This window comes from Bubalus kerabau, chromosome 15, assembly GCF_029407905.1.
Source record: "Bubalus kerabau isolate K-KA32 ecotype Philippines breed swamp buffalo chromosome 15, PCC_UOA_SB_1v2, whole genome shotgun sequence".
NCBI lineage: Eukaryota > Metazoa > Chordata > Mammalia > Artiodactyla > Bovidae > Bubalus > Bubalus kerabau.
The window spans coordinates 17,957,389-17,984,593 of NC_073638.1; the positions used below are offsets into that span (position 1 = coordinate 17,957,389).

The window sequence follows — 27,205 nt, forward strand, 5'->3', positions numbered from 1 at the left end:
TTCCTCTTCACTTTCTGCCATAAGGGTGGTGTCATCTGCATATCTGAGGTTATTGATCTTTCTCCTGGTAATCTTGATTCCAGCTTGTGCTTCTTCCAGCCCAGCATTTCTCATGATGTACTCTGCATATAAGTTAAATAAGTAGGGTGACAATATACAGCCTTGACGGACTCCTTTTCCTATTTGGACCAGTCTGTTTTTCCATGTCCACTTCTAACTGTTGCTTCCTGACGTGCATACAGGTTTCTCAAGAGGCAGGTCAGGTGGTCCGGTATTCCCACCTCTTTCGGAATTTTCCACAGTTTATTGTGATCCACACAAAGGCTTTGGCATAGTCAATAGAGCAGTAATAGATGTTTTTCTGGAACTCTCTTGCTTTTTCCATGATCCAGCGGATGTTGGCAATTTGATCTCAGGTTCCTCTCCCTTTTCTAAAACCAGCTTGAACATCTGGAAGTTCATGGTTCACGTATTGCTGAAGCTTGGCTTGGAGAATATTGAGCGTTACTTTACTAGCATGTGCTGCTGCTGCTGCTAAATCGCTTCAGTCATGTCCGACTCTGTGCGACCCCAGAGACGGCAGCCCACCAGGCTCCCTCGTCCCTGGGATTCTCCAGGCAAGAACACTGGAGTGGGTTGCCATTTCCTTCTCCAATGCATGACAGTGAGAAGTGAAAGTGAAGTCGCTCAGTTGTGTCCAACTCTTAGTGACCCCATGGACTGCAGCCTACCAGGCTCCTCCATCCATGGGATTTTCCAGGCAAGAGTACTGGAGTGGATTGCCATTGATGAGTGCAATTGTGTGGTAGTTTGAGCATTCTTTGGCATTGCCTTTCTTTGGCACTGGAATGAAAACTGACCTTTTCCGGTCCTGTGGCCACTGATGAGTTTTCCAAATTTGCTGGCATATTCAGTGCAGCACTTTCACAGCATCATCTTTCAGGATTTGAAAGAGCTCAACTGGAATGCCATCACCTCCACTAGCTTTGTTCGTAGTGATGCTTTCTAAGGCCCACTTGACTTCACATTCCAGGATGTCTGGCTCTGGGTCAGTGATCACACCATCGTGATCATGGGGGTCATGAAGATCTTTTTCGTACAGTTCTTCTGTGTATTCTTGCCACCTCTTCTTAATATCTTCTGCTTTTGTTAGGTCCATACCATTTCTGTCCTTTATCGAGCCCATCTTTGCATGAAATATTCCCTTGTTATCTCTAATTTTCTTGAAGAGTTCTCTATGCTATGCTATGCTAAGTCACTTCAGTCGTGTCCGATTCTGTGCAACCCCATAGACGGCAGCCCACCAGGCTCCCCCATCCCTGGGATTCTCCAGGCAAGAACACTGGAGTGGGCTGCCATTTCCTTCTCCAATGCATGAAAGTGAAAAGTGAAAGTGAAGTCGCTCAGTCGTGTCCGACCCTCAGCGACCCCATGGATTGCAGCCTAACAGGCTCCTCCGTCCATGGGATTTTCCAAGCAAGAGTACTGGAGTGGGGTGCCATTGCCTTCTCTTCCATTCTGTTGTTTTCCTCTATTTCTTTGCATTGATCGCTGAGGAAGGCTTTCTTATCTCTCCTTGCTATTCTTTGGAACTCTGCATTCAGATGCTTATATCTTTCCTTTTCTCCTTTTCTTTTCGCTTCTCTTCATGTCACAGCTATTTGTAAGGCCTCCTCAGACAGCCATTTTGCTTTTTTGTATTTCTTTTCTATGGGATGATCTTAATCCCTGCCTCCTGTACAATGTCACAAATCTGCGCCCATAGTTCATCAGGCACTCTTTCAGATCTAGTCGCTTAAATCTATTTCTCACTTCCACTGAATAATCATAAGGGATTTGATTTAGGTCATACCTGAATGGTCTAGTGGTTTTCCCTACTTTCTTCAATTTAAGTCTGAATTTGGCAATAAGGAGATTATGATCTGAGCCACAGTCAGCTCCCAGTCTTGTTTTTGCTGACATACAGAGCTTCTCCATCTTTGGCTGCAAAGAATATAATCAATCTGATTTCGGTGTTGACCATCTGGTGATGTGCATGTGTAGAGTTTTCTCTTGTGTTGTTGGAAGATGGTGTTTTCTATGACCACTGCATTCTCTTGACAAAACTCTGTTAGCTTTTGCCCTGCTTCATTCTGTACTCCAAGGCCAAATTTGCCTGTTACTCCAGGTGTTTCCTGACTACCTACTTTTGCATTCCAGTCCCCTATAATGAAAAGGACATCTTTTTTGGATATTACTTCTAAAAGGTCTTGAGGTCTTCATAGAACCGTTCAACTTCGGCTTCCTCAGGGTTACTGGTTGGGGCATAGGCTTGGATTACTGTGATATTGAATGGTTTGCCTTGGAAATGAACAGAGATCATTCTGTCATTTTTGAGATTGCATCCAAGTACTGCATTTTGGACTCTTTTGTTGACCATGATGGCTACTCCATTTCTTCAAAGGGATTCCTGCCCAGAATAGTAGATATAATGGTCATCTTAGTTAAATTCACCCATTCCAGTCCATCTTAGTTCGCTGAATCCTAGAATGTCGACGTTCACTCTTGCCATCTCCTGTTTGACCACTTCCAATTTGCCTATGCCAAAGCTTTTGACTGTGTGGATCACAATGAACTGTGGAAAATTTTGAAAGAGATAGGAATACCAGACCACCTGACCTGCCTCTTGAGAAACCTGTATGCAGGTCAGGAAGCAACAGTTAGAACTGGACATGGAACAAAAGACTGGTTCCAAATAGGAAAAGGAGTACGTCAAGGCTGTATATTGTCACCCTGGTTATTTAACTTATATGCAGAGTACATCATGAGAAACGCTGGGCTGGAAGAAGCACAAGCTAGAATCAAGATTGCCAGGAGAAAGATCAATAATCTCAGATATGCACATGACACCACCCTTATGGCAGAAAGCGAAGATGAAATAAAGAGCCTCTTGATGAAAGTGAAAGGGGAGAGTAAAACAGTTAGCTCTAAACTCAACATTCAAAAAACTAAGATCATGGCATCTGATCCCATCACTTCATGGGAAATAGATGGGAAAAAGTGGAAACAGTGTCAGACTTTATTTTGGGGGGCTGCAAAATCACTGCAGATGGTGATTGCAGCCATGAAATTAAAAGACGCTTACTCCTTGGCAGGAAATTTATGACCAACCTAGATAGCATATTAAAAAGCAGAAACATTACTTTGTCAACAAAGGTCCGTCTAGTCAAGGCTATGGTTTTTCCTGTGGTCATGTATGGATGTGAGTGTTTGACTGTGAAGAAAGCTGAGCACCAAAGAATTGATGCTTTTGAAGTGTGGTGTTGGAGAAGACTCTTGAGAGTCCCTTGGACTGCAAGGAGATCCAACCAGTCCATCTTAAAGGAGATCAGTCCTGGGTGTTCATTGGAAGGACTGATGCAGAAGCAGAAACTCCAATACTTTGGCTACCTCATACGAAGAATTGACTCATTGGAAAAGACTCTGATGCTGGGAGGGATTGGGTGCAGGAGGAGAAGGGGACGACAGAGGATGAGATGGCTGGGTGGCATCACCAACTCGATGGACATGAGTTTGGGTAAACTCCTGGAGTTGGTAATGGACAGGGAGGCCTGGCGTGCTGCAATTCATGGAGTCGCAAAGAGAAGACACAACTGAGCAACTGAACTGAACTGAATTTGCCTTGATTCATGGACCTAAGATTCCAGGTTCCTATGCAATATTGCTCTTTACAGCATCAGACCTTGCTTCTATCACCAGTCACATCCACAACTGGGTATTGATTTTTTTTTTTTTTTGCCTTTTTTATGTAGCCAAAGCAAAACCATAGAGAATTAGGACTATATTAATTTGCTTTATATTTGCAGCATCACTTTCTTAGTTCTTTTTTCAGAGTTTCTAATCTCTTTTAAAATTCAGCTTCTCAAACTGTTGCATGGGATGCCATTTCATCTCCAGATACAATCCTTTGAAAGCCATTCAACATGTTGATCTAAGCTAAATTGATTACCATTTTTATTTCCTTCAGATTCTGTTATTTCTTTGTCTGTTTCTACATCACTGGTTTTCCTTAAATGCCAGGTGATTGCCCATTAGTAGTGAAGAATGAAGGTATGTGTCAATTTTTCTAGGGAGGTAGTATAAATAGTCTGTGCTTTTATGTAAGTCTACTGTTTTCCCACTGTTCATCCTCATGAATAAGAAGAGTGCCTTGGAGATTTGTGAAGTGGGTGGAACAAGTTAATCACCAGACTTTCTCAAAGAAAGTACAGTCAGGTAGCCAGTTATTAAGCCAGGCATCTCTCAAATACTAAAATTCAGAGGGTTTTACTACAGAGTACCAATTTCATGCTAGAACTAGCTTTCCCAGATGGTTCATGTAAATTTTTTAAAGAGATAAGCTTTCAGCATTTGTTTCTTTTGACTATGCCTTGTGGCATGTGGCATCTTAGTTCCTCAACCAGGGATCACACACACAACCTCTGCATTGGAAGTGGGGAGTCTTAACCACTAGGCTGCCAGGGAAATCCCTTGTTTTGTTTTTTTTTAATTTTATTTTATATTGGGGTGTATTTGATTTACAATGTTGTGTTAGTTTCAGGTATAAAGCAAAGTGGTTCAGTTATACATATACATGTATCCATTCTTTTTCAGATTCTGATTTGGGTTTTAAGAAGAGGACTGATCACCAGGGAAACTAGAAAATTCCATCTTGAACCCCAGAAGAAATAAGTATTGGGCATTTCCCAGTCATAAATGGCATAGTGAAAAGTGAAAGTCACTCAGTCATTTATGACTCTTTGCAATCCCATGGGCCACATAGTCCATGGAATTCTCCAAGTCAGAATACTTGAGTGGGTAGCCTTTCCCTTCTCCAGGGGATCTTCCTAACCCAGGGATCAAACCCAGGTCTCCCATATTGCAGGCAGATTCTTTACCAGCTGAGTCACCAGGGAAGCCCAAGAATACTGGAATGGGTAGCCTATCCCTTTTCCAGCAGATCTTCCTGACCCAGGAATTGAACCAGGGTCTCCTGCATTGCAGACAAATTCTTTACCACTGAGCCACTGGGAAAGCATAGGACTACCATCATGTTCTTAACAGGAAACACCCCATTTGGCTTGAAGGGAAGACAGCCACTTTGGTAACCTTTGGTCTTCCACAGTGCATGGAGCCAGAGGAAACTGGCATGGTCAGAGTCTGGGTAAGTGGCACGTAAGAGACTGGCAAGGTTAGAGTCTGAGAGTGCAAGGCTTTTTCACATAAGATGCCTGGGTCTCTGAGAAGATCTACAAATACCCTAAACTTCCAAGAAAAAAACTGGAGTATATGCATGTTTTCCTAGGGAAAGGGTCCATCCCTTCTCATAGAGCCAAGAGTAGGTTAAAATTCTGATATCTAGAACAGCACTAAGCCAGTTGGAGACAAGAATGAGGAAGCCACCAGATACACCACCTAGAGCCAGCCATATCTGAGAGCTTGCCAAGCTGTCACTGAAGTTAGAACATGGACTCACAGCAGAGACAGTCAAGCATTGTTTTTCTGCACTTCTTTCTAACTGTACATCAAGTTCTTTTGAAAACAAGGCCCTGGGCTTGGTCCACTGCTATCTTGTATTCATTCTTGGGTATTAATTCACCAACATTAAACCCCAGGATAGAAGATGTGATAAGACAAGACTCCCTCCCCTACAGAGTCTTTTGCTGGTTTCAGTGATGGACAGTGGTCATCACAGAAAACACACAGGAACTTTTCCCTGGAACTGAGGTGGGATGAAAAGTGCCTGCTGTGAATATTATCATCTTTTTCCTTGACCCGTGACCTCCAGTTTCTGAAGATATAGCAGAAAATAATCTTCCTTGAAGATAAAGGGTAACAAATTCATAAAACAAAAACACAGTCTTCCAATGCCCTGTGCTTTCAGATATTCTGGGTTTAGTTCAGCTGCCAGATAAACTGATTGATGCATTCATCGCGATAGCCAGGTGAGCCCACCTCATACTGTGATAGGCCACTGAGAGCTGGTAAGGGCACTGGAACCCCGATATCACCTGAAAATCCTTTCCTGGGAAGACAGTTTCATGAATGAGATCTTCCAAGCAAATGACACCAAACTTCCCCAGGTGCTCCTCAATCTCTGTGTCAGAGAGATGACTTTATTCTTGACCTTGGCTTGTCTGTGTTTCAGGATGAGCTCCTGAACAGGCTTCAGACCTGGAAATCCCTAGGTCACCTGGGCTTCCCTGGTGGCTCAGATGGTAAAGAGACCACCTACAATGTGGTAGACCTAGGTTTGATCCCTGGGTTGGGAAGATCCCCTGGAGGAGGGCATGGCAACTCACTCCAGTATTCTTGCCAGGAGAATCTCCATGGACAGAGGAGCCAGGTGGGCTACAGTCCATGGGGTCATAAAGTTGGGCACAACTGAGTGACTAAGCACACAGCACAGGTCACATAAGTTTCCACTACACAAAGTTTTTTCATGGTTTGAGGGGTTACTTTCATAGATACCACTGAAAATATTCTTCAGATGAAGTCTTGCAATGGTCCTCTGCACCAGTAAATTCACCCCATTATTCCTTTGAGTGCATACAACAAAGACCATGGAATGTTTATCTGGCACTTCCAAGCTGTGAGGTTTTGCTTCTAGTCTTTAGAACCACACTCTGTCATGCAGTTGATGCCAGGAATTATGAAGGAACCATTCTAGTTGCTTATATTTGAGCTCTTTTTCTTTCCTTTGCTCTTTCCTTTGCAAAAGCTCCTCCTTTGCCTGGGTGACTCTGAGGGCCTGATAATCCTTCTTCTTTTTCAGGACATTTTCTGGAACCAAAGAAATCTTTCTTTCTTGGCTCTTGCTACACCATCTTCCCAACACTTCAGGCTGCTCAGGGTTTGTTTCTTCTTATCCCCAACAGTTAATATCCATCTACCAGCAGATAGTTGACTAATAAGACATATCCACCAGCCTGCAGCTTTTAGTCTTGAAGTGACATTGGAGACAACTGGCATAACTGTTACATGTACAGACTTTCAATTAGCCTCATTGTCTATAGCCATTTTCCTTTTAGCCCTTTAGAATTACTAAATCCTAGGGATCCAACAAACAGGCTATCTTATTAGTGCCTCTTTAAATATGTCTAGGTAAATATTCTACATAGATATGTCCAATAAGATACTACCATTTATTTTTGGTTTTCCAGACATAAGATAAAATTTATTTACTCATGAACTCCCTTCTCTCTGTTATGGGTGAACTTTCAATATATTGTCACTTCATTTGGATTCTAGAGGGATAGAAAGTGAAAATGTGTGCTCAGTTTACCATTTTATTAAAACACACACACACACACACACACACACACACACTTGTTTACATACAACTTTTATACTGAAGCTCTTTAAATTCAAGCATGTATTTTAAAGAGCCTAGCACAGTGTCAGGAATGTAATAAGTGTTCAAAGGTATGTGGCTGATTGGATTTGAATGTGGAAGAGAACAAGTTACAAAATGACAGAAAAACTTAGGCCTGGACAACAAGCATGCTGTTAGATACCAACAAAGGAATAATAGATTTTAAAGAAAAAAAAATTTTTTTAGTGTTGGAAATCTATTGTTATGCCCTAGCATAAGAAGCAACAGTTAGAACTGGACATGGAACAACAGACTGGTTCCAAACAGGAAAAGGAGTAAGTCAAGGCTATATATTATCACCCTGCTTATTTAACTTATATGCAGAGTACATCATGAGAAACTCTGGACTGGAAGAAACACAAGCTGGAATCAAGATTGCCGGGAGAAATATCAATAACCTCAGATATGCAGATGACACCACCCTTATGGCAGAAAGTGAAGAGGAACTCAAAAGCCTCTTGATGAAAGTGAAAGAGGAGAATGAAAAAGTTGGCTTAAAGCTCAACATTCAGAAAACAAAGATCATGGCATCCGGTCCCATCACTTCGTGGGAAATAGATGGGGAAACAGTGTCAGACTTTATTTTTTTGGGCTCCAAAATCACTGCAGATGGTGACTGCAGCCATGAAATTAAAAGACGCTTACTCCTTGGAAGGAAAGTTATGACCAACCTAGATAGCATATTCAAAAGCAGAGACATTACTTTGCCAACAAAGGTCCGTCTAGTCAAGCCTATGGTTTTTCCTGCGGTCATGTATGGATGTAAGAATTGGACTGTGAAGAAGGCTGAGCGCCCAAGAATTGATGCTTTTGAAGTGTGGTGTTGGAGAAGACTCTTGAGAGTCCCCTGGACTGCAAGGAGATCCAACCAGTCCATTCTGAAGGAGATCAGCCCTGGGATTTCTTTGGAAGGAATGATGCTGAAGCTGAAACTCCAGTACTTTGGCCACCTCATGTGAAGAGTTGACTCATTGGAAAAGACTCTGATGCTGGGAGGGATTGAGGGCAGGAGGAGAAGGGGACGACAGAGGATGAGATGGCTGGATGGCATCACTGACTTGATGGACGCGAGTCTGAGTGAACTCCGGGAGTTGGTGATGGACAGGGAGGCCTGGCGTGCTGCAACTCATGGGGTCGCAAAGTGTCAGACACGACTGAGTGACTGAACTGAACTGAAACATAGCCAAATAATGGAAACTATTTTTCAAGACATCATTAACTGTTATGAAATTATTTTTGTGTGCTAGAAACAGACACATCACTTTTACAGAGTGTTGATACTATCCTAGAGAGAAGAGAATTCATTTTACCTCTTGGCTCTCACCTAATCCAGTAAATCAACTTGGAATATTCCTTATTGGATAAGAAAACTATAGAGCATATTGTAACACAGCAAGAAACTACTACATCAATCCAGATATGCATTATGTCCTGAAGAGTAGGTACTCAATAAATATTTAATGAGTGAATGTATCCCTAACACTTGCTTGCAAACCTGATTCCAGAGTCAAGAAATAAAGTTTTCAGAGGTGAAAACCAAATAAGTGATGGTTTCATTATAGTGGCCATTATCAAAGTACCTGACCTAGATCAGAAACCCAGTAAATATTTGTGAGGCTAATAAGATAATTACTGTTAACTTTTTCAAACTTTAAAAAAGTCTACTTATCAAGCAAATGCTGGTGTATGACTCTTTAATATAGTAATACTGAAAGCCATTGAATTTTATAAACAGTTGAACTATATATCAATTATATCTCAATAAAGCCACAAAAAAGGAAAGAAACTCACAAGAAAACATTTCCAGGCCTTCTGTATGACTCTGGCAGCTCTGTCTTTCCTTTCAAATTCTGATTCTTGTTTCAAAGCCATGTGAAAGTCCTAAAATAAAATAAACAAAGGAGTATATTTTAAATTACTTTATATACTCCATCATGAAACTGTCACTAGAACTACATGAAATTCAAATAGAAAGTACAAAGGAAATACTGAAAATGATATTTGGCATCAAAATAACTAAAATAAACATTAAAATTGACACCTTTAACTGATAGCCTCTGTTCCATTTTGCTTTTTATTGAAGTATAGTTGATTTACAATATTATATATTTTTTCATTATTTTTAAAGATTATACTCCATTTAATGTTACAAAATAATGGTTATATTTCCCTGTGCTGTAAATTATATCCTTGTTGCTTTTCTACTTTATGCATAGTAATTTGTATGTCTTAACCCCCTACCCCTATTTTGTTCCTTCCCTTTTCCCACTTTTCCCTGGTAACCATTAGCTTGTTCTCTGTATCTGTAGGTGTGTTTCTGTTTTGTTATATACATCATTTGTTTTAGTTTTTAGATTCAGCATATAAGTGATAATATAGAGTATTTGTCTTTGTCTGACTTTTTCACTAAGCATAATAATTTCTAGGTCCATTCACACTGCAAATGGCAGAATTTGTCCTTTTTGATAGCCAAGTAATATTCTACTATATATATACATATATATATATATATGCATACCACATCTTCTTTATTCATTTATCTGTTGATGGACATGTAGGTTGATTAACTATCATGGCAATTATAGATAATGCTTCTAAAAATAGTGGGGTGCATACATCTTTTTGAATTATTGTTTTCATTTTCTTTGAAAATGAAACTCAGCAGTGGAATTGTTGAATCATATAATAGTTCTATTTTTAGTTTTTTGAGGAACCTCCATACTGTTTTTTACATTGGCTGCACCAATTTATATTCCCACCAACAGTGTATGAGGGTTCCCTTTTCTTCACATCCTCACAAACATTTGTTACTTGTAGACTTTTTGATGATATCTGGCATCTGGTCTCATCACTTCATGGGAAATAGATGGGGAAACAGTGGAAACAGTGTCAGACTTCAATTTTTGGGCTCCAAAATCACTGCAGATGGTGATTGCAGCCATGAAATTAAAAGACGCTTACTCCTTGGAAGGAAAGTTATGACCAACCTAGATGGAATATTGAAAAGCAGAGACATGACTTTGCCAACAAAGATCTGTCTAGTCAAGGCTATGGTTTTTCCAGTGGTCATGAGTTGGACTGTGAAGAAAGCTGAGCGCCAAAGAATTGATGCTTTTGAACTGTGGTGTTGGAGAAGACTCTTGAGAGTCCCTTAGATTGCAAGGAGATCCAACCAGTACATCCTAAAGACCAGTCCTATGTGTTCATTGGAAGGACTGATGCTGAAGCTGAAACTCCAATACTTTGGCCACCTCATGCAAAGAGTGGACTCATTGGAAAAGACCCTGATGCTGGGAGGGATTGGGGGCAGGAGGAGAAGGGGATGACAGAGGATGAGATGGCTGGATGGCATCACCGACTTGATGCACATGACTTTTGGGTGAACTCCGGGAGTTGGTGATGCACAGGGAGGCCTGACGTGCTGTGATTCATGGGGTTGCAAAGAGTCGGACACCACTGAGTGACTGAACTGAACTGATCCTGACAGATGTGAGATAATATCTCATAATTTTGATTTGCATCTCTCTGATGATTACCAATGTTGAGCATTTTTTCATGTGCCTGTTAGCCACCTGTCTGTCTTCTAAATGTCTATTCAGGTCTTCTGCCCATATTTTAAATTGGATTATTTGTTTTTTGATATTGAGTTGTATGAGTTATTTACCTATTTTGAATATTACTGCTATTGTTTATGCCATTTGCAAATATTTTCTCCCATTCTGCAGGTTGTCTTTTAGTTTTGTTGATGTGTTTTTTTTTTGCTGTGCAAAAGCTTTTAACTTTAATTATGGCCTATTTGGGTTTTTTGGGTTTTTTTGCTTTTATTTCTTTTGCCATAGAAGAATGATCCAAGAAAATATTGTTATAATTTTTATCTAAGTGTGTTCTGCCTATCTTCTCTTCTAGGAAATTTATGATTTTAAGTTTTACATCTAGTTTTTAAACCATTTTGAGTTTTTGTATATGGTGTGAGGAAATGTCCTAATGTCATTATTTTACATGTGACTGTTCAGTTTTTCCAAAATAACGTGTTGAAGAGACTGTCTTTTCTTCATGGTATATTCTTGCCTCCTTTGTTGTAAATTAATTGATGGTAGATGTGTGGGTTTAATTCTGGGCTCTCTATTCTTTTCCATTGATCAATATGTCTGTTTTTGTGCCATTACCAAACTGTTACAACGACTGTATGGTATTATCTGAGGTCTGGAGGTTATGCCTTCAGCTTTATTCTTTTTTTTCAGGATTGTTTTCAGAATTCAGGATCTTTTGTGGTTCCATTTAAAATTTAACTTTTTATTTTATCTTGAAGTATAGTTGATTAATGATGTTGTGTTAGTTCTAGGTGTAAGTCAATGTGATTGAATTATACATATACATATATCTATTCCTTTTCAAATATTTTTCCCATTTAGATTGTTATAAAATATTGATCACAGTTCTTGGTGCTATACAATAGGTCCTTGTTGGTTATCCATTTAAAATATAGTAATGTGTACATGTCAATAAACTCCCTAACCCTCCTCCACCATCCTGCCCCTCTGGTAACCATAAGTTCATTCTCTAAGTTTATGAATCTGTTTATGTTTTGTGAATAAGTTCATTTGTATCATTTTTTTTTAGATTCCACATATAAGCAAAATATCCAATATTCGTCTTTCTCTGTCTGACCTACTTCACTCAGTATGACCTACTTCACTCTAGGTCCATCCATGTTGCTTGCAAATGGCATTATTTCATTCTTTTTCAGTTCAGTTCAGTCACTCAGTCGTGTCTGACTTTTTGTGACCCTATGAATGACTAATAGTCCATTGTATATATGTACCACATCTTCTTTATCCATTCACCTGTTGAGAGAACATTTCTGTTGCTTTCATGTCTTCGATATTGTAAAGAGTGCTGCTATAAACACTGAGGTGCATTAATCCTTTTGGATATATGTTTTTATCTGGATGTATGCCCAGGAGTGGGATTGCAGGATCATGTTAGCTCTATTTTTAGGTTTTGAAGAAACTTCCATACATTCCCACCAATAGTATAAGAGGGTTCCCTTCATTCCACACCCTCTCCCACGTTTATTGTTTTTGTTTTTTAATGATAGCAGTTCTGACTGATGTGAGGTGATATATCATTGTAGTTTTGATGTGCATTTGATGTGCATTAGTAATGTTGAACATCTTTTCATGTGCTTCATGGCTATAGGTATGTATTCTTTGGAGAAATGTCTACTTAGGTCTTCTGCCCATTTTTTGCTTGGATTGTTTGTTTTTTGATATTAAGCTCCATGAACTATTTGTAAATTTTGAGACTAATCCCTTGTTGGTCACATCATTAGCAAATATTTTTTTCCCATTCTATAGGTTGCCTTTTTGTTTTATTTATCATTTCCTTTGATGTACAACAGCTTCTTAGTTTAATTAGTCCTATTTATTTTTTATTTTATTTTCATTACACTGGGAGACAGAAAAAAATTTTGCTGCTATTATCTCAGAGTGTTCTGTTTAGGTTTTCCTCTAAGACTTTTATAGTGTCTGGTCTTACATTTAGATTTTTAGTCCATTTTGAATTTAGTGTATAGTGTTAGAGCATATTCTAATTTCATTTTTTTTTTTACATATAACTGTCCGATTTTCCCAGGGCCATTTATTGCAGAGACTATCTTTCCTTCATTGCATAGTCTTGCCTCCTTTGTTGAAGATTAAGTGATCATAGGTGTGTGGGCTTATTTCTAGACTTTCTATCCTGTTCCATTAATCTCTATTTCTATTTTTGGCCAGTATCATAATGATTGGATGACTATAGCATTGTAGAGTCTGGAGTCAAGGAGCCTTATTCCTCCAGCTCTGTTTTTCTTTCTCAATATTGCTTTCACTATTCAGGGTCTTTTGTGTCTTCATACAAATTTTAAGATTTTTTTTGTTCTAGTTCTGTGAAAAATGCCATTGATAATTTTATATGGATTCCATGAATCATTAAATTTCCTTGGGCAGTATAGTCATTTGGACAATATTGACTCTTCCAATCCAAGAGGATGGCTTATCTTTCCATTTATTTTGTCATTTTCGATTTCTTTCTTCAGTGTCACAGTTTTTGGAGTAAGGGGCTGTTGTCTCCTTAGGTAGGTTTATTCTTAGGCATTTTATTCTTTTTGTTGCAATGGTAAATGGGATTGTTTGCTTCATTTCTCTAGTGTGTAGCAATGCAACAGATTTTTTGTATTAATTTTGTAACCTGTAACTTTACCAAATTCACTGATGAGCTCTCATAGTTTTTGATAGTGTCTTTAGGATTTTCTATATATCGTATCATGTCATATGCAATGTGTGACAGTTTAACTTTTTCTTTTCCAATCTGCATTTCCTTTATTTCTTTTTCTTCTATGATTGCCATAGCTAGGACTTCCAAAACTATGCTGAATAAAGGGGCAAGAGTGGACTGTTCCTGACCTTAGAGGAAACTCTTTCAGCTTTTCATCATTAACTATGATGCTAGCTGTAGGTTTATTGTATATGACCTTCACTGTATTGAGGTAGGTTTCCTCATGCCAACTTTCTCAGTTCAGTTCAGTCGCTCAGTCCTGTCCAACTTTTTTTGATGCCATAGATTGCAGCACACCAGTCTTCCCTGTCCATCACCAACTCCCAGAGCTTGCTCAAATTCATGTCCATCGAGTCGGTGATGCCATCCAATCATCTCATCATCTGTCGACACTTCTCCTCTTGCCTTCAATCTTTTTCAGCATCAGGATCTTTTCCAATGAGTCAGTTCTTCCCCTCAGGTGGCCAAAATATTGGAGTTTCAGCTTCAGCATCAGTCCTTCCAATGAATATTCAGTACTGGTTTCCTTTAGGATTGACTGGTTGGATCTCCTTGCAGTCCAAAGGACTTTCAAGAGTCTTTTCCAACACCAAGTTCAAAAGCATCAATTATTCAATGCTAAGCCTATTTTATGGTCCATACATGAAACTGGAAAAATCATAGCTTTGACTATATGGACCTTCATCAACAAAGTAATGTCTCTGCTTTTTAATATGCTGCCTAGGTTGGTTATGGCTTTTCTTCCAAAGATCAAGAGTCTTTTAATTTCATGACTTTCTGCCATAAGGGTGGCATCATCTTCATATCTCAGGAATTTTGAAAAAGTCCATGACTCTCAACAGTCCAACACCAAAGTTCAAAAGCATCAGTTCTTTGGCACTCAGCTTTCTTTATAGTCCAGCTCTCACATCCATACACGACTACTGGAAAAACCATAGCTTTGACTAGATGGACCTTTGTTGGCAAAGTAATGTCTCTGCTTTTTAATATACTGCCTAGGTTGATCATTGCTTTTCTTCCAAGGAGCAAGCATTTTTAATTTCATGGCTGCAGTCACCACCTACAGTGATTTGGAACCCAAGAAAATAAAGTCACTGTTTCCATTGTTTCCCCATCTATTTGCCATGGAGTGATGAGACCGGATGCCATGATCTTGGTTTTCTGAATGTTGAATTTTAAGTCAGCTTTTTCACTCTCCTCTTTCTCTTTCATCAAGAGGCTCTTTAGCTCTTCTTTGCTTTCTGCCATAGGTGGTGTCATCTGCATATAGAGTTTACTGATATTTCTCCCGGCAATCTTGATTCCAGCTTGTGCTTCATCCAGCCTGGCATTTCACATAATGTACTCTGTATATAAGTTAAATAAGCAGGATGACAATATACAGCTTTGATGTACTCCTTCCCCAATTTGGAAACAGTCCATTGTTCCATGTCTGGTTCTAACTATTGCTTCTTACCGATTTCTTATGAGGCAAGTAAGGTGGTCTGGTATTCCTGTCTCTTGAAGAATTTTCCACAATTTGTTGTGATCCACACAGTCAAAGGCTTTGGTGTAGTCAATAAGGCAGAAGTAGATGTTTTTCTGGAACTTTCTTGCTTTTTTGATGATTCAATGGATGTTGGCAATATGATCTCTGGTTCCTCTGCCTTTTCTAAATCCAGTTTGAACATCTTGGAAGTTCATGGTTCATGTACTTTTGAAGCCTGGCTTGGAGAAGTTTGAGCATCACTTTGCTAGCATGTGAGATGAGTACAACTGTGTGGTAGTTTGAACATTCTTGGGCATTGCCTTTCTTTGGGATTGGAATGAAAACTGACCTTTTCCTGTCCTGTGGCCACTGATGAGTTTTCCAAATTTGCTGGCATATTGAGTGCAGCACTTTCACAGCGTCATCTTTCAGGATTTGAAATAGCTCAACTCGAATTCCATCATCTCCACTAGCTTTGTTCATAGTCACGCTTTCTAAGGCCCACTTGACTTCACATTCCAGGATGTCTGGCTCTAGGTGGGTGATCACACCATCATGGTTATCTGGGTCATGAAGATCTTTTTTGTATAGTTCTTCTGTGTATTCTTGCCACCTCTTCTTAATATCTGCTTCTGTTAGGTCCATACTGTGTCTGTCCTTTATTGTGCCCATCTTTGTATGAAATGTTCCCTTGGTATCTCTAATTTTCTTGAAGAGATCTCTAGTCTTTCCCATTCTATTGTTTTCCTCTATTTCTTCACATTGATCACTGAGGAAGGCTTTCTTATCTCTCCTTGCTATTCTTTGGAACTCTGCATTCAACTGGGTATATCTTTCCTTTATCCTTTGCCTTTACCTTCTCTTTTCAGCAGTTTGTAAGGCTTCCTGAGACAACCATTTTGCACATTCACATTTCTTTTTCATGGGGATGATCTTGATCACTGCCTCCTGTACAGTGTCATGGACCTCTGCCCATAGTTCTTCATGCACTCTATCAGATCTAATCCCTTGAATCTATTTGTCACTTCCACTGTATAACTGTTAGGTATTTGATTTAGGTCATACCTGAATGGTCTAGTGGTTTTCCCTACTTTCTTCAATGTAAGTCTGAATCTGGCAATAAGGAGTTCATGATCTTAGCCACAGTCAGCTCCTGGTCTTGTCTTTGCTGATTGTACAGAGCTTCTCCATCTTTAGCTGCAAAGAATATAATCAATCTGATTTTGGTATTGATCATCTGGTGAAGTCCATGTGTAAAGTCATCTCCTGTGTTGTTGGAAGAGGGTGTTTGCTATGACCTGTGCATTCTCTTGGCCAAACTCTGTTAGCCTTTTGTACACTGAGGCCAAACTTGCCTGTTATTCCAGGTATCTTTCAACTTTCTACTTTTGCATTCCAATCCCCCATGATGAAAAGGACATCTGTTTTTGGTGTTAGTTCTAGAAGGTCTTGTATGTCTTCATAGAATTGTTCAACTTCAGCTTCTTCAGCATTAGTGGTTGGGGCATAGACTTGGATTACTGTGTTATTGAATGGTTTGCCTTGGAAACGAACAGAGATCATTCTGTCGTTTTTGAGATTGCACCCAAATACTGCATTTCAGACTCTTGTTGACTATGAGGGCTACTCCATTTCTTCTAAGGGATTCTTGCTCACAGTAGTAGATACAAAGGTCATCTGAGTTAAATTCACCCATTCCAGTCAATTTCAGTTCACTAATTCCTAAAATGTCGATGTTCACTCTTGCCATCTCCTGTTTGCTACTTCCAATTTACCTTGATTCATGGACCTAACATTCCAGGTTCCTATGCAATATTCTTTTTTATAGCATCAGACTTTACTTCCATCACCAGTCCCATCCACAACTGGGCGTTGTTTTTGCTTTGGCTCTGTCTCTTCATTCTTTCTGGAGTTATTTCTCCACTCTTCTCCAGTAGCATATTGGGCACCTACCGACCAGGGAATTTCATCTTTCAGTGTCATATCTTTTTGTCTTTTTATACTGTTAATGGGGTCTCAAGGCAAGAATACTGAAGTGGTTTGCCATTCCTTTCTCCAGTGGACCACATTTTTGTCAGAACTCTCCACCATGACCTGTCCATCTTGGGTGGCCCTACATGGCATGGCTCATAGTTTCATTGAGTTAGACAAAGCTGTGGTCCATGTGATCAGTTTTCTGTGATTGTGGTTTTCATTCTGTCTGCCCTCTGATGGATAAGGATAAGAGGCTATGGAAGCTTCCTGAAGGGAGAGACTGACTGTGGGGGAAACTGGGTCTGGTTCTGATGGGCAGGGCCATGCTCAGTAAATATTTAATCCAATTTTCTGTTCATGGGCTAGGCTGTGTTCTCTCCCTGTTGTTTGACCTGAGACCAAACTATGGTGGAGGTAATGAAGATAATAGCGACCTTCTTCAAAAGGTCCCATGCACACACTGCCACACTCAGTGCTCCTGACCCTACAGCAGGCCACCTGCAACCCACGCCTCCTCCGGAGACTCCTGGACACTCACAGGCAAGTGTGGGTCAGTCTCTTGTGGGGTCACTGCTCCTTTCTTTCAGTTCTTCTAGGCCTCTGTTAAACATTTCTTGCATCTTCTTGATCCTTGCCTCTATTCTTTCCCTAATATCTTGGATCATCCTCACTATTATTATTCTGAATTCTTTTTCTGATAGGTTGGCTATCTCCACTTGACTTAGTTGTTCTTCTGGAGTGTCATCTTATTCATTCATCTGGGACATATTCCTCGGCTGTCTTACTTTGACTAACTTTCTGTGATTGTTATTTCTGTTCCACAGTCTGTAGGTTTGTAGTTCTTGCTTCTACTGTCTGCCTCTGTTGGATACACTTGTCTAACAGGTTTGTGCAGGTTTCCTGATGGGATGGGATGGTTCCTGCTCAGTGGTGGGTGCAATTGGGTCTTGTCTCTTTGGTTGGCAGGGCCATGCTCAGGAAGAGTTTAAGTCACTTGTCTGCTGATAGGTGGGACTGTGTTCCTGCTCTATTGGTTGTTTGGCTTTAGGTGACCCAGCACTGGAGCCTACAGGCTGTTTGGTGGGGCTAATGGCACATTCAAGGAGGGCTCATGGCAATGGGTACTTCTGAAAACTGCTACTGCCAGTGTCTTTGTCCCTGCAGTGAGCCGCAGCTACCCTCCACCTCTGCAGAAGGTAGGTCAATATTCTTAGGTCAATCTTAGCAGGTAGGTCAATATTCTTATGGGTCACTTTCCCCCCTGTATTTCAGTGCACATGAGACTTTGTGTGTATCCTCTAAGTGTGGAATTTCTTTTCCCAGAAGTTCTGTGGAAGTCCTATTATCTAACCCCACCAGCCTTCAAAGCCAGATTCTCTGGGGATTCCTCCCATTGCTGGATCCCCAGGCTGGGAAGCCAGACGTGGGGCTCAGCACTTTCACTCCTGTGGGATAACTTCTCTGGTACAATTGTTTTCCAACTTGTGGGTAGTCCACCAATGGGTATGGGATTTGATTTTATTGTGATCGTGCCTGTCCTACCATCATGTTGTGGCTTATTTATTTTTTTTAAATGTAGAGTATCGTTTTTAGTAGGTTCCAGTAGTTTTTTCCCACCCGATGGTTATTTAGCAGTTAGTTGTGATTTTAGTGTTTTCATAAGAAGGGAGTGGCTCATGTCCTACTCTATCATCTTGAGCTCTCAACATCTGTATATAAATTTTAGGATTATTATAGTTCTATGAAAAATGTCATGGGTATATTGATAGGGATTGAATTAAATCTGTATATTGCTTTGGGTAGTATGGCCACTTTAACAATATTAATTCTTCCAATATAATACCATGGTATATCTTTCCATTTCTTTGAATCATCTTCAGTTTCCTTCATCAGTGTTGTATAGTTTTCAGAGTATAGGTCTTTCTGTGGAGACTGTCAGAGTATAGGTCTCCTTGGTTTAAGTTTATTCTTACATTTTTTTTTTTTTTGGGATGTGATTTTAAATGGATTTTTTTCCTTTCAGTTTCTGATATTTCAGAAATAACAGATTTCTGTATACTTCTCTTATATCCTGCAACCTTGCTAAATTTGTTTATTATTCTAGTAGCTTTTGGGTGGAGATTTTAGGATTCTCTATGTCATTTGCAAATAGTGACAGTTTTACCTCTTCTCTACATTTTATTTCATTTTCTTATCTGATTTCTGTGAATAAGGCCCACCAGGGAAGCCCCAAGGCCTTTCAACACTATGTTAAATATAAGTGGTAAGAGTGGGCATCCTTTTCTGGTTCCTGGATTTAGTGGGAAGTCTTTTAGATTTTAACCATTGAGTCTGATGCCAGCTGTGGGTTTGCTGCAAATATTATATTCTTTATGTTGAGATAGGTTCCCTCTATCCCCACTTTGGAGACAGCTTTTATCCTGAATGGATGGTGAATTCTGTAAAATGCTTTTTTTGCATCTACTAATCTTTTTACTAGGTAATTAAAAATCTCCTGACAAGTAATAGCCCCGGACCTGATGGCTTCACTAGTGAATTCTATGAAACATTTAAAGAAGAACCAATTCTTCTCAAGGTTTTCCAAAATATTGAAAAGGAGGCCTAACTCAGTCTGGGAGGCCAGCTTTATCTTGACACCAAAGTCAGATAAAGACACTACAGGAAAAGAAAACTATAGACCAGTATCCCTATGAATATTGATGCAAAAATACTAGCAAAGAGAGTATAGCAGCACATTAAAAGTATGACTACTGTCACAATGAAAAAACTGGATCTATTCCTGGAATGCAAAGATAGTTCACAATAGAAATATCAATCAATGTTCTCAACAAAGCCAGTATCAGTTCAGTTCAGTCGCTCAGTCGTGTCCGACTCTTTGCAACCCCATGGACTGCAGTATGCCAGGCCTTCACGTCCATCACCAACTCCTGGAGTTTACCTAAACTCATGTCCATTGACTTGGTGATGCCATCTAACCATCTCATCCTCTGTCATCTCCTTCTCCCATTTTCAATCTTTCCCAGCATCAGCGTCTTTTCAAATGAGTCCGTTCTTCGCATCAGGTGGCCAAAGTACTGGAGTTTAGGTTCAGCATCAATCCTTCCAATGAATATTCAGGACTGATTGCCTTTAGGGTGGGCTGGTTGGATCTCCTTGCAGTCCAAGGAACTCTCAAGAGTCTTCTCCAACACCATAGTTCAAAAGCATCAATTCTTCGGCACTCAGCTTTCTTTATATTCCAACTCTCACATCCATATGTGACTACTGGAAAAACCATAGCTTTGACTAGACAGACCTTTGTTGGCAAAGTAATGTCTCTGATTTTAAAAGCCAGTATAGAGAGGAACATATTTCAACATTATAAAGGTCACACATGACAATCATCATACAATCAGCTAACATCATACACAATAGTTAAATGCTACAAGCATTTTATTAAAGATCAGGAATAAAACAAGGATGCCCATAATCCTTAAGGATGCCCATAAAGGATGAATAATCAGTTCTGATTATTCAACATAGTATTAGAAGTCCTAGCCAGAGCATTTAGCTAAGAAAAAAAATAAAAGTTATCCAAATTGGAGGGGGAGAAGTAAAACTGTCAGTTCACACAGATGACATGATACTATATGGTATTATACAAAGAAAACCCTAAGTTTTCACAAAAAGACTGTTCAGATTAGTTCAATTCCGTCGCTTAGCCATTTCTGACTCTTTGCGACCCCATGGAGCGCAGCACGCCAGGCCTCCCTGTCTATCACCAACTCCTGGAGTTTACCCAAACTCATATCCATTGAGTCGGTGATGCCATCCAACCATCTCATCCTCTGTCGTCCCCTTCTCCTCCTGCCCTCAATCTTTCCCAGCATCACGGTCTTTTCAAATGAGTCAGCTCTTCACATCAGGTGGCAAAAAGATTGGAGTTTCAGCTTCAACATCAGTCCTTCCAATAAACACTCAGGACTGATCGTTAGGATGAACTGGTGGGATATCCTTGCAGTCCAAGGGACTCTCAAGAGTCTTCTCCAACACCACAGTTCAAAAGCATCAATTCTTCAGTGCTCAGCTTTCTTTACAGTCCAACTCTCATATCCATACATGACTACTGGAAAAACTATAGCCTTGACTAGATGGACCTTTGTTGGCAAAGTAATGTCTCTGCTTTTTAATATGCTGTCTTAGGTTGGTCATAACTTTCCTTCCAAGGAGTAAGCGTCTTTTAATTTCATGGCTGCAATCACCATCTGCAGTGATTTTAGAGCCCCAAAAGTAGAGTCAGCCACTGTTTCCACTATTTCTCCATCTATTTGCCATGAGCGATGGGACAGGATGCCATGATCTTAGTTTTCTGAATGTTGAGCTTTAAGCCAACTTTTTCACTCTCCTCTTTCACTTTCATCAAGAGGCTCTTTAGTTCTTCTTCACTTTCTGCCATAAGGGTGGTGTCATCTGCATATCTGAGGTTATTGATATTTCTCCCAGCAATCTTGATTCCAGCTTGTGCTTCTTCCAGCCCAGCATTTCTCATGATGTACTCTGCATATAAGCTAAATAGGCAGGTGACAATATACAGCCTTGACGTACTCCTTTTCCTATTTGGAACCAGTCTGTTGTTTCATGTCCAGTTCTAACTGACCTATATACAGATTTCTGCATACTTGCGTACAGATTTCTCAAGAGGCAGGTCAGGTGGTCTGGTATTCCCATTTCTTTTGGAATTTTCCACAGTTTATTGAGCTCTGTATATAAACATATATATATATATATATATATATGTTAGAAAACTGATGAATATTTGTTAAACATTCATGACTTTGATTCAACTTGTTTGACTTAGTATGGATAGAATGCTAGATTTCTAATTAAAAATAGATTTGCAACAAGCAACAAAGGTTTATTATATAGTATAGAGACCTCTAGTCAATATAATAACCTATAATGGAAAGTAATATAAAAATAATATATGTGTATATGTAAAACTGCATCACCTTGCTGTGCACCTAAAACATTACAAGTCAATGATACTTCAATGAAAGATATACATTAAAAAGAAAACCAAACAAAATGGATTAAAAGTTTGAACATAAGATTTGAAACCATAAAACTCTGGAAGGAAACACAGGTGGTAAGATCCTTGACATAGGTTTTGGGAACAATTTTTGAATATGACACCAAAAGCAACAAAAAAGCAAAAATAAACAAGTGGGACTATATTAAACTAAAAGCTTCTGAGCAAAGGAACCATCAACAAAATGAAAAGGTAAAGTACTGAATGGGAGAAAATATTTGTAAGTCATATATCTGATAAGGGGCTAATATCCAAACTATGTTTAAAAACTCATATAACTCAATACCAAACAAACAATCCAATTTACCAGTGGGCAGAAGATCTGAAAAGACATTCTCCCAGAAGAATACAGATGGCCAACAGGTACATAAAAAGATGCTCTACATACTTAATCATCAGGGAAATGTAAATCAAAATAGCAATGAAATATCACCTTATACCTCTTAGAATGGCTATTATAAAAAAGACTAGAAATAGTAAGTGTTGGTGAGGATGTAGAGAAAAGGGAACTTTTGTGCACTATTGGCAGAATGTAAATTTGTACAGGCACTATAGAAAACAGTATGAAGTTTCCTCAAAAAAATAAAAATATAACTACCATATGATCCAGCAATTCTACTTCTAAGCATTTGCCTGAAGAAAAGGAAAACACTAACTCAAAAAGATATATACACCTCATGTTCATTGCAGCATTATTTACAATAGCCAAGATGTGGAAACAACCTAAGTATTCCATGGATGGATAAATGGATAAAGAAGATGTGGAATATATACACAATGGAATATAACTCAGCCATAAGACAATAAGAACATTTTGCTATTTGTGACAAGATGAACAGACCTCAAGAGCATTATGGTAAGTGAAATAAGTCAGACAGAGGAGGACAAATACTATATGATCTCTCTTATATACGAAATCTAAAATGATAATAATAAGTAAATAATAAAACCAAGCTTATAGATACAGAGAACAGACTGGTAACTTCCAGAGGTGGAGAGACAGTTAAATCACTTTTTGGCATTTTTTCTTTAGTTTATATAAAGTGAATTGTAAAAAAATGTATGCATTTTCACTTAGAACAATGGATTATCCCATCTGATAGTTGTCATATGACAAGATGTAATCTGAGTCCTCAATTAGTAGAGTGTGTGTGTGTGTGTGTGTGAAAGTCTGATTAGTTGTGCTTAGTTGTGTCTGATTCTTTGCAAACCCATGGACTATGAAGTCCTTGAAATTCTCCAGGCCAGAATACTGGAGTGGGTAGACTTTCCCTTCTCCAGGGGATCTTTCCAAACCAGGGGGCCAATTAGTAGAAAAATATACAAATCAGAAAGCCCAGAAGGTCATTTAATGGAAGTTTTAAGATGAAGTCCTATAACATCTACCTCAATCTGGATTGGAATTAACATTAGGGATGTAGGGACTGTGTCTACCTCTAAGCATAATCTTAGGATCTCGACTAGTATTGATCTAACCACACCTCAGATGGTAAGTATTGTATTTCCTGTAGGCTACCACTGAAGTTTTATTGATTTCATTTATTTATCTATTTTTCCTATTCAGATCAGATCAGTCGCTCAGTCCTGTCCGACTCTTTGCGACCCCATGAATCGCAGCATGCCAGGCCTCCCTGTCCATCACCAACTCCCAGAGTTCACTCAGACTCACGTCCATCAAGTCAGTGATGCCATCCAGCCATCTCATCCTCTGTCGTCCCCTTCTCCTCTTGCCCCCAATCCCTCCCAGCAACAGAGTCTTTTCCAATGAGTCAACTCTTCGCATCAGGTGGCCAAAGTACTGGAGTTTCAGCTTTAGCATCATTCCTTCCAAAGAAATACCAGAGCTGATCTCCTTCAGAATGGACTGGTTGGATCTCCTTGCAGTCCAAGGGACTCTCGAGAGTCTTCTCCAACATCACAGTTCAAAAGCATCAATTCTTCGGCGCTCAGTCTTCTTCACAGTCCAACTCTCACATCCATACATGACCACTGGAAAAACCATAGCCTTGACTAGCTGGACCTTTGTTGGCAAAGTAATGTCTCTGCTTTTGAATATGTTATCTAGGTTGGTCATAACTTTCCTTCCAAGGAATAAGTGCCTTTTAATTTCATGGCTGCCGTCACCATCTGTAGTGATTTTGGAGCCCAAAAAAATAAAGTCTGACACTGTTTTCACTGTTTCCCCATCTATTTCCCATGAAGTGATGGGACTGGATGCCATGATCTTCGTTTTCTGAATGTTGAGCTTTAAGCCAACTTTTTCACTCTCCACTTTCACTTTCATCAAGAGGCTTTTTATTTCCTCTTCACTTTCTGCCATAAGGGTGGTGTCATCTGCATATCTGAGGTTATTGATTTTTAGACTGTGTTAAAAATCAATCAATATAGAACATTAACAGAATGAAGGAAAAAAACCTACATAATTATCTCAATTGATATAAGAAAAGCATTTGATAAAATTCAACACCCTTTCATGATAATAATACTCAATAAATTTGGAATAGAAGAAAACCAGCTCAACATATTAAAATCATAAATTAAAATTTCACAGTGTACATTATACAGAGTGTACATTAGACTCAGTGGTGAAAGGCTGCAACTACTGTGAAACCAGGAATAAAGCACGGATATCCAATTTTGCCACTTTTTTTCAACATTATACTCATAGTTCTAGCCAGAGTAATTTGGCAAGATAGAGAAATACAGATGTCAAATTGGAAAGGAAGAAGTAAAATTATATCTGTTCACAGAAAACATCTTATATGTATGAAACCTTAAAGATTCCACACAAAAAAAATGCTCTGGTTCTATTAAATAAATTCATCAAAGTAGTAGGATACAAAGTCAGCACACAAAAGTCAGTTGCATTTCTATTAATATACACTAACAATGAACAGTCTGGAAAGGAAATTATAAAAATAGTTATTTACAACTGCATCAAAGAGAATAAAATATTATACTAAGGAATTAACTCTACCAAGGAAGTTAAAGTCTTGTTCATTGAAAACTACAAAACATTGCTGAATGAAATAAAAGAAGACATAAATAAATGGAAACAGTGACAAATTTTATTTTCTTGGGCTCCAGAATCACTGTGGACAGTGACTGCAGCTACAAAATTAAAGACACTTAAACTGACTCGATGGACATGAGTTTGGGTAAACTCCAGGAGTTGGTGATGGACAGGGAGGCCTGGCGTGCTGCGATTCATGGGGTTGCAAAGAGTCGGACACGACTGAGTGACTGAACTGAACTGAAACCTTGGAAGAAAAGCTATGACAAACCTAGATAGCATATTCAAAAGAAGAGACATCACTTTGCCAACAAAAGTCCACATGGTCAAAGCTATAGTTTTTCCAGTAGTCATGTGAGAATTTGACCATAAAGGATGCTGAGCACTGAAAAACTGATGCTTTCAAACTATGGTGCTGAAGAAGACTTTTGAAAATCCCTTGGACAGCAAGATCAAACCGTCAATCCTAAAGGAAATAAACCCTGAATATTCATTGGAAAGACTGATGCTGAAGATGAAGCTCCAATATTTTGGCCACCTGATGCTAAGAGCTGACTCATTGGAAAAGACCCTGACACTGGGAAAGACTGAAGACAGGAGAAGGGGATGAATTGAGGATGAGTTCGTTGGATGGTATCACTGATTCAGTGGACATGAGTTTCAGCAAACTCCAGGAAACAGTGAAAGACAGGGAAGTCTGGCTTCCTTTGTTAATTCATGCAAAATGGATAATTTCCCTCAAAACATTCTCAACTGTAGCCAAAGAATAGCTGATCAATAAATAATATTCTGGTTAACGGAATAGGAAGTTGGTTAAACAAATTATGATGCTGTCATAACAATAGAATTCTATGAGAATATTCAAAATGATGCTGTAAATGCACACATTGACATGGAAAATGTTTCATATTATGATGTCAATTTTCAAAAATCAGTTTATTAAACAGCTGTAAAAGTTATGCATGTTAGCTTCTCCCTGCCTTATTCAAATAGATAACTGTAGGTGGTACAGTGGTAAAGAATCCGCCTGCCAATGAAGGAGATTCAAGCATCATGGGTTCAATTCCTGGGTTGGGAAGATTCTCTGGAATAGGAGATGGCAACCCATTCCAGTTTTCTTGCCTGGCAAACTCTGGGGACAAAGGAGCCTGGAGGGCTATAGTCCATAGGGTTGCAAAGAGTTGGACAGGAATGTGCAACTGAGCATAAACACATGTATATGCACAACTATGTACATGTGAATATGAATGTTGATAGTGGTGATAGAATTAAGGAGGAATTTAAAATATGTTTATTTTCATTTACTTCTATAATGAACATGTACTACTGGAATAATAAAAATTTAAAAAAATTAGTTCATTACCAGCAGGACAGCAATTCACTGCAGGCTTAACTTGAAAAGTTAGCAGAAATAGGATGGGGGAGGGAGAGGGCATGAGGGATTTGAGTGAATCTCCTGTAGGTAGATCCCTAAAAGCTATGATATTTTGAATGTGGTCCATAAGCCTATGCTAGTCTCTGAGCTATATGTTACCAGAAGAAACAGGGACAGAAATCAAGTACTTTGAAGATTTTTATAGCCATTTGACATTATTGTGGTGTGTTATGTTTTTCTTTTTTGAGTAATTCATTTTTATTTTATTTTCAAAAGCAATAGTCTGCAACACATTGGAAATAAAATTTTCAAAAGTTTCTTTACCACTGAAAATTGATCTTGGAATCAAGGTCAGGAGTTTGGTCTTGGAATCAGATTCAGGTGCTAGTTTAGTTACATATATTTCATGTAATATCAATAGCATTTGCTTAACATTCTAGAAACTGGAGTATATAAATTGGAATCTACCAATCTAGAGGCATCTACAGATGCCTCTGTACATATATCAGACACCACTCATAAGGATCTTAATCTTTTGAATAATCTTGTTCTTAGTGCTGCTTTACTATTCTTGTCTAGAGAATTAGTAGGATGGATGT

General features: G+C 39.1%; 1 protein-coding gene across 1 annotated transcript in view; it reads right to left on the reverse strand.

Moving 5' to 3' along the window:
* The window catches only part of C15H11orf65 (chromosome 15 C11orf65 homolog), a 94,432-nt gene that overhangs the window by 49,426 nt on the left and 17,801 nt on the right, over positions 1-27,205 (reverse strand). The window contains exon 2 of the mRNA XM_055547407.1: positions 9,185-9,274. Within this exon, the coding sequence (XP_055403382.1) occupies positions 9,185-9,265 (81 nt within the window). The 5' untranslated portion in view covers positions 9,266-9,274. The remainder of the gene's footprint in view (positions 1-9,184; positions 9,275-27,205) is intronic.